Genomic DNA, 8,910 nt, shown 5'->3' with positions numbered 1-8,910 from the left:
TTTAAGGTAGTCGAATTGAGAAAGTGCTTACCACTTCTTGTAATTAACTTCTGTTTGGAAAAATAGCTGTTTTGGAGGCATAAATATTTTTAAACGTATTGTTTTAGCTGAGTAGTAATTTTCAGCCAGAGAGTAGTTAGCAAATGAGCTTTAGTGGCCAGTTTAAAGAATATTTCTTCTCTGAGCTGAGGCATATATATCTTTTCTCCATTTGCGTATCAAGAGAACATAAAACAAATGCATTTTCTCTTGGCTTATCGAAGAAATTGGGATAAACAACACAATTTTCTTAAGGAAAAATGTCAAAAAGAAATACTGACATATACTTCCAAGCAAAATTTATTAGATGTCTATTCAAGAAAAACACAATGACCTTCGCTTGTAAGAATTCAAAGTCGATGACCTGAAAGCCAGGTATGAATATTTTTCCTTTTAAAATCAGATACAGAGAGTAGAAACAGTAATTTTTCTTAAATATGACAGGCAACAGATATTGAAATCTTTTCTCATAAGTGGCATCAAAGATAATTATTCATTTATCAGCAAAGCTGCATGCAGTTGACTTAATTTCAAATCCAAAGCCTTTAAAATATAAAGCTGGTTGTGAACTTGACAGTTATCAAGGTAGGCTACTCAAAGATGTTTCTTTACCTTCTTACTAATGAAACTCCTCTGTAATCAGTACATTTCAGTTTGGCTGCTAAGATCTTTTAAATTCATAAATTTTTGCATAAATGCTCTTACAGAATCACACAATCAAGGCGTGCTTGTGATCTGTGAGATAGGTAACGGATAATCTGTTGGAAAGTGTGTTAGCTTAGTTTAAAGTGAAAGATAGAGACCAAATTAGGAAATTCCCATTTTCTCGACAACTAAATAGTCTGTACAAAAAAAAAAAGCAAACATATGTACAAAATTCTAGAGTCTACATACATTGTGAAAAGATCAATCACTGTCCACAGAAGAAATGCCATAAAAAGTTTTATCTATAAGGTGCTCAAGATCCAAATATGAATAGTTCTTATGCAAAGTCATAAGAAATACAAAGCTAGTTCTCAAGGTATGTGTAATTCAGGCACTGGTAGCGACATTAAATCTTTCAGGTCCCAAAGCCATTTTGTAAATTCCTACTTCAGGGCGGAAAATATAACCTGAATGATTTAACATTACTTCTAAAGAGTGCCTCATGTATTCCGAGGAAATATTTCACACACACCAGGAAAATCAGGCTCAACATATTCCTGTCCTCAAACGTAGCCAGGATTCTGAGTTCCATAGAAGAAAAATAACTATCATAGTAAAAATAATTGTATTGATCATAATCCTTGCTAAAACCAGCCCTAATGCTTGTGATGCCTCTGAAGTACTCTATTTCTAGAAAATAATGTGTGGGATTCCTTTCCATCTCCATAAAACGTACAACACACCATATGGATTGTCTGTTCTCATACAATCTCACATGTATATGTGTGCACACAGTGAAAGATTACCTATGAATATTGCTTACAGATACTTTCAAGTGTCTACGTTAGAATAATTCTTTGCACCTGTCACTAACACTGCTTTCATTAAAATTTTACCAGATAAATAAAACACTAAGGGCTCATTGTTCATGATGCTGATTATTACATTTTAATATAAAATAGTAATGCAACTTTACAACACAATAGGTTTTTTTTTGTTGTTTTGTTTTGTTTTTTGTAGCCTAGCTAAACTTCTTAAATTCTCATGATTATTATCAAAGGCTCTTATTCACTTACGGTTTGCACTTCTAAAAAGTACAGAGGAAAAAAAAAACGGCAGGAAAAGACTCCTATTTGAGAACTCACATTCAATCAACAAAATCACACTCATCCGAATTACCTTTCCTACTCTTGCTTTAGATTTTGTAATCACTGTGCGTATTACAATATATAAGTGCAGGCAAACGATATAGCTGAAGTACAGTTTTCATGTCGTGTAAACCAGGACACTAGGCAAACTCGTGAAAGGAAAATATACTGCCAAGCTAAGAAAGTGAAAATGCAAATCACAGCATGTAGTGATAAACAATCTCTGGTTGCCTGAGGGGAGGACGTCTTTCAAAGTGGACTAGAAAGATCCTTGAGACATTCCCTTTTTTTTTATTTGCCTCAAATACTTAACCCTTTCTAATGATAATGATTTTTCTTTCTCATCTCGCACATTGACTTTCCAAAGTTTAGAGCAGAAATTGGGATGATGCCCTTTCACGCAGAAGCAAGTCTGCCAGCCTCCCAGGACTCAGCAGCTGGTGGTCCTTTTGCTGTTGGCTCGGCGGCAGGTAGAGATGGTGACGGTGGGGGACTTCGGCTGGAAACTGGAAGGCAGGACGGGCCTGGGAGGGAGGCCCCAGGGGAGCTTTCAGGCAGGGTTATGCAGATGTGGTGCTGAAAGGCGGCAGAAAAAGGAGGGAGAGTGATTCACAGCCTCTTGACATAGTTACCGGGAAAAGTACCAAAGAATTTGGTTCTTCTTGACGTTCCTGAAAATAGAAGCAATAAGTGAAATGAACAACGATGAAATATCAGTTTCTATATGAGGCCTTGAAAATGCTTCGCCTTCAAGCCTTTACGAAGAAAGTAAGCCCTGCGGGGTTTGGGAAAGGAAGAAAACTCACTTTAGGACCATAGGAAGACCAAGTGAGCAGTTTTATGGGGACACCCTGATGCCTCGGTTGCCTCTCAAGCTCATACACCGCACTCCCATCACACAACCAGGCTAAACAGAGGAGCTCAGCCTCTCAGCCTGAAGGGAAAGGCCATCCTGCTGGAGGAGGTGGGTTTTTAATGTAATGATATTAAGTGTCATGATGCTCCATCACCATGGGTGCTAGACAAGAGTGAGGAGTGGAAAAACACTTGGGAAGTGACGTTCTCAAGTTTAAGCTAAATAAAGTCGAGGCTGGCGGTGTGGGATGGATTAGAAGAGCAACACGAGGCTGGGTTTGGTGAGCAAGGGGTCTTTCACCCCTCTTCAACAGGGTGCAACGCTGATGGCATTATTGGGGACACTGTCACTATCCAGTTTTATATGTCATGGAAGATCACGCTGAACGTTCCTTCATTCATTCACAGTCAGCACTGCCCGAATCCTTGATAAAATATAAAAATTTACAAAATCACTAAAGAAAAAAAAAAGGCCAAGAACTATTTGTGGAGAGGGGTTCATCAACAAGATGCTTTTTAACAGAGGTGTGAAACCAAAGGCACAAGTGGCCTTTGGTCTCAGATAACACAACTCCTTTGAAACTTTTAATAAAGGTTGGTGCGTTGAATTCTTCCCAAGGATTTTCAGCTCAGATAGTGAGAGGACAGTTCCAGTTCTCATTTATGTTCTGGAACTTACTGTCTTGGTTTGATCAATTTTTCTTTTTTCCTGTGTAGGTTAGTCATTTACTATTCTTCCAAAAAGGGGAGTTAATGTGAACAGAAGCAGAGGCTTTTGGCTGCAAATGTGTGGCCTCTGTTCTTGTATTATTTTCCTCCCTGATTGTCTAGAGAAAGCCTTCATGCTTTCCTGTCTTGTCTCCTCTATGCTCCTGTGCCTTTATTTCTTTGTTACCTCTTTCTTGTGTATACCATTGTATAATGCTCTTGTCTACAAATGTTTCCTCAGAAGAGCTCTAGTCTTCTTTAAAAAAAAAAAAAGATTTATTTATTTATTTGGAAAGAGAGAGAGAGAAGCGCGGGGAGAGACAGCATGTGCACAAGTAGGGAGAAGGGGGGAGAGAGAGAGAGAGAGAATCTCAAGCAAAGTCCCCACTGAGCATGGAGCCCAATGTGGGGCTTGATCTCATGACCTAGTGGAAATCAAGAGTCAGCTGCTCAACTAACTGAGCCACCCAGGTGCCCCTCTAATTTTCTCTTAAGGGGGTAAGATTGGGATTATCTGTTAAGTGGGAAGAATGAAACTTGTCTCTTTTAACAAAAATTAAAATGAAGGTGTATTATTGAACTTTCAAGGGTCTTTAACATCAGATCTAATGAGCAGATGAATTGCTGACTTCATCTTATATTCTCCAATTAGATCCTCACTGCTGACAGCTAACATTGCCCACTGAACAGTGTTAATATTTCTTATCTAGGAAGCATTGTGGTTATGGATCTTAGATCTCCATCTTTCCTGGTTGGTGGTACTCAAAGAAAATTTCTTCTCTCAGTTGAATTGGAGATAAAACTAGCAGAAAATCACATATTCCCGAAGCAGTAAATAATAAACCATATTAAAATGCAGTCCTGGGGTGCCTTGATGGCTCAGTTGGTTAGGTGTCTGATTCTTGATCTCAGCTCAGGTCTTGATCTCAGGGTTATGAGTTCAAGCCCTGTGTTGGGCTCCATACCCAATGTAAGAAAACATGCAAGGTAATGTTGCCTTGGGATTACATAGTGCATATGTAATGTGTGAAAGATCAGAGGCATCATGAAATCAAAGAAAGCTTAACTATCACCAGTGAGCAAACACAAACAAATTATAAAATGGCCAAAGGCGTCTGAAAAGAAGTGTCCACATACCCACAAACCATCCATCGTCACACTTCTCCATCACATCAATGACATCACTTTCTCTGAGCTCCAGCTCATCTTCATTCCTAGGAGTATAGTTATACAGAGCCTGAAACCTTAAACAGGACAAATGGATGTGTTTAAAGACAAATCTTTACACTCTTGTGAAACTATAGAAGATTGTACATAGTCATTTACTTTTAACATTCCTATTCTTATTAACATGTGAAATTAGATAGTGTAAGTCTTTGGTAAACATGTAAAGTAAATAGAAATATTTGGATTTGCATGGGACTTAGACCACTCTGTAGCATTTCAAAACTACAGTGAGGCATATTTGTCAAAGATTATAATATGCACAAGTTGGATTAAAACATTTTGACATTTATAAATCGGACCTGTATTCTAATTGTCTAGTCATAGATATCACAAGGACATTAAATAATAGTGCAGAATATAAAAGAAGTGATGTGTGCATTATTCAGTGATGTAAAAACAAGAGAGGATTATTGTTTTAGTTGGCTATAATCAAAAGCAAATAACTGCAATTTCCGAGTTGAATTTTCAAGTGGTTCTAAACGGAGATGTACAAACTATCGCAGACATATCTTCTAAATTGCTATGTGGGGTTTACTTTAAAAGAAAAGGTTATTTTTTTCACCAACAGGAATTCTTTAAAGCAGTTTAGTTTCGTAGTTTGAATCAGTGTTTTGTAAGGATTTAGAATTTGAAAATCTGATGTAATGCACTTATGAAGTCGAGCAGATGTATTCTGTGCTCAGCGATCACTGAGTCAGTATCAAACAGTAGATTATGGATATGCTTCTTTTTAAAATGGGTCCTGGAACAATTGTTTTGATGTTGAAACATTTCCTTGAAATAATTTTATATAAAAAAGAAGTACTGAGAGGACACTACCACTTTCCTTTCTCTGCCTGAATTAGGAATTTCTCTGCCTAATTCCTTGAAATAATTTTATATAAAAAAGAATTACTGGTAGGATGCTACCACTTTCCTTTCTCTGTCTGAATTCTCTGCCTGAATGCAAGCCTTTATTTTCCTAACATTGATCAGTTAAATTAAATTTGCAGTAATAAAATAGTATGTATTTTAAGGCATATTAACATGGATTGGCATTTTGGAAAATGAAAGCACAAATTCTAGCAGCTGAGCAGTTCATGAAATATTTGATACACAGAAAACTTCATATTACTAGGAAAATACTACCAATATCTTGAGGGGGATTAAAAAAATTCAGTGAATTTGTTTTTGCTGTCTCTTACAATAGTTATGTAATTCTGCCAATATAGATAATTAGAACCACATTTCAGGGCACTTTGGATTTTTAAAGTCAAGTTTAGAAAGCAGATAATACTGAATAATGTTGGAACAAGAATGATTTATTTCTAATTACTTCATTCAGTCAGAAAATCACATTTTAGTGGAACAAAACTTTCCTATCATTTGAACTCAAACATGTCATAAATCAGGGACATGGCTCCATTGACTCCCCTCTCTGTCCATGGACTTTTTCAGATTGGCGGACCCAGATGAAATCGGCTTCTGGCAGGGGTAGCAGTTGGTGGTAATTGTCTGGGAAAATGCTGGTAAGATGTGGTGCCTAACCTCATCTCCCAGAATACATCGTTTGACCTGGTTGGTACCAAACCCTAGAATCCCAACATTAGAGATTTCTTTCCCAGTTAATATTTTGTCCTAGAAAATCTTTTCTGCCACTTGTACTTTTGAAATTGGGCGTCTGATGTCTTCTGTTGAGAAAGGACAGAGAAAGGTAGCCAGGATCCCAGAGTAGTGGTAAAACAAAAACAAAAACAAAAACAAAAACAAAAAACATTTCTCAATTTGAATGTTTGCACGGGGCCAGCCCTGATTGGAGTAGACAAATTATTTTGTGGGTTGCTTTTAGGATTTGATTTTGAGGCTGCTTAGTTGAAGGGATGGTATTTTTGTATATTTATTTGGGGAAAGTTGATTTCCCTTTTTCAATTTCATGTTTGAGGGAGACAGTCCTTCCTGGGCTGCTATTTCAATGGGTACACACTGAAGCTCTCACTTTGGGGAACACCGATTCCCTCTGAGCTTCTCAGGCTTCAGCCTTCCTTTCCTCAGGAACCTGGCCAACCCCATATGGAGAAAGGCCTATTTAAGGCCACCAAACCCCAGCTGCTTGAACAATCTCAAGGTCCCAAGAGCTAAGAAAAAACAAAATTGGCACAAACTCCTACTTCACTTTGGTATGATAAAAGCCAGGGTGCTTGTCAAAATTTACTTACCATTCGGGTTTAATTAGGCCGCACACACAAAAAAAATTGGGAGTTTCATGGAAACATAAACAAACTTTCCGGAAACCACCCTGACTCTGCTGGCTTTCAAAATCAGTGTTGCATGACAGGAAATGCAGCCGAATTACAATTAAAATGTTGTTTTGAAAGATGTGTTGGTGAGATGAATGATGGTGGTGGGATCAGGAGATGCTTCAGAAAGAAATTTATCTTTTAAATAAGAAATGTTCAGCCAAGCTTGAAGCTTTCTCTATAAATTTGCAACTTTTCCTATAACACATTTTTTAATCCTGAGTTGTGGCAACATTATAACATGATGTTCCCATTTGCACTCCAATCTAGTTTTTAAATGAAAGGGGTTAAGTGACACCCCATATTCCCCCTCATTGGGGTTGTAAGCAAATATAAATTTAGTACAGAATGTTTTCTAATGTCCATAGCAGGACCTTGAAAATGTGCCTTTTCCCACCTGCGAGCAACATGGTTTCATAAATACCCAAATGACCACGAGTGGAAGTATTAACTTTATAGGACACGAAACAGTATAACGTAATGTTACCTATTAATTCATAAGCTCCTCAAAAGCTGCTAACTACGATGTGTTGATTACACAATAGACCTAAACAGGCCTGGAATTTAATTTTTGTGCCTTGTTCCTAATCATTTGCTTACATGAGAAAACCAGCCCAAACTTTAGAATTATAAGTCTTATTTGATTTTTTTTTTCCAATTGAATGAAACTTTAAGTGATTCTTACATCCAGCTGGTTCTTTTCATAGTCTTTTGCCTCAGGAGGAAACCTTGCTGGTTGTACTGGGTGAGAGGTGAGAGATGGTTTCTGAAGAGCATGTTTTTAGCTCAGGGCTGGGTCTGTGAGAAGTGAGGAGGGGGGCCCTGGGTAGGAAGGGGCCAGGCCACCCTCCTGACTTACAGCCTGGGCAGTGGGCAGCAGCGAATAGAGAGCCTCTCAACCTCTGTCATGGGCAAAATGGAGCAGGAAAGGACACACACACACACACACAAAAGAGAATCTTAAACACAATGTGGGACATCTTAAATTTGAGTTGACTTATCCATCAGAAAGGAAAGGGAATTTGAGAGGTTGGAAAGGGCATTTAACTGAATGCCAGTGAATGTTTTAACACACTGCCATTTCCAAAGGTCCTTGTAGGAATGTCACTCTGGAATTATGCTATTACCTTATCACTTCTGGTCTACTGTTACATTCTTCTGGTCTTTGAATATGTGTACGAACTATGTTAGGACATTTCTGGGTCTTTAAAGCTGTGGTTACTAGAATTTGCATGGTTATCAGGGCAGGGAGGGAGGCAGATTCATAAATCCTGGGCATCAGGAGCATGGGAAGGTCTTTCTAACATGTAAATCAGTCTTCTACGAAAAACCATGGATTTTTAAAATGAACTTCTCTCCGCTATGAGAGATGGAGACTTTTGTAATTTCTCTTCTATCAAAGAGCCTCACGTTAGTTACTTTGTTCTGTTTCACTTGCAGAGTTGCACAGGCCTCTGTTTTGGGACCTCAATGGTCTCTTTTGTGGGTCAAGGTTAGTCTGGAACTTAGAAGATAAGAAGAATACTTACGGTTCCCCCCCACCTTGAATGTTTTCATGAGTGAACACAGGACGCTGTGGCTGAAATGAAATGATTTTCAATGTAATCAGTGTTTAAACTGGTACTAAGTAAAAGATAATTTGGATAATGGCATGGTATTTTCTTGACATTTAATATTTCCTGTTGTAAAAAACCAAGAGGAAGGAAAAAAACACCAAAATAAAGGGTTTCTGCAGGATTAATAATTCAAATATTTTGAAGGGTGCTTTACATTAAACCAAAATAACCAAGGTTCAAATGTTTTGAATATATCTACAGTCTAGTCTGCTCAAGCATTAAGGAAATGTCAGGGTTTAGTCCCATTGATTTTTCAAAGGCCAGGAATATGGCAAGAACATAGACACCAAACCACTAGAATGGGAAGTCTGGACACCTTCATACAACCTTATTTTTCAGCGTTTTCTCAAACAAGCAGAAAATAAGCCACATGTATTCTAACAGCAAAGTATCCAC

At 37.9% G+C, this 8,910-nt stretch overlaps 1 protein-coding gene across 14 annotated transcripts in view; it reads right to left on the bottom strand.

Moving 5' to 3' along the window:
• Positions 1-320: 320 nt before the first annotated feature.
• Positions 321-8,910, bottom strand: part of SORBS2 (sorbin and SH3 domain containing 2) — a 214,851-nt gene continuing 206,261 nt past the window's right edge. For 12 of the 14 annotated variants that reach the window (XM_055315725.1, XM_055315716.1, XM_055315714.1 and 9 more), the window contains 3 exons: positions 8,428-8,477; positions 4,533-4,639; positions 321-2,503 (listed from right to left, as the gene is read on the bottom strand). In XM_055315725.1, coding sequence (XP_055171700.1) covers positions 2,442-2,503; positions 4,533-4,639; positions 8,428-8,477 — 219 coding nt within the window. In that variant the 3' untranslated portion in view covers positions 321-2,441. The remainder of the gene's footprint in view (positions 2,504-4,532; positions 4,640-8,427; positions 8,478-8,910) is intronic. The other 2 variants (XM_055315715.1, XM_055315727.1) reach the window with 1 other exon arrangement.

This window comes from Nyctereutes procyonoides, unplaced genomic scaffold (assembly GCF_905146905.1).
Source record: "Nyctereutes procyonoides isolate TBG_1078 unplaced genomic scaffold, NYPRO_anot_genome, whole genome shotgun sequence".
Taxonomy (NCBI): domain Eukaryota; kingdom Metazoa; phylum Chordata; class Mammalia; order Carnivora; family Canidae; genus Nyctereutes; species Nyctereutes procyonoides.
This window is presented reverse-complemented; position numbering and strand designations above follow the sequence as displayed.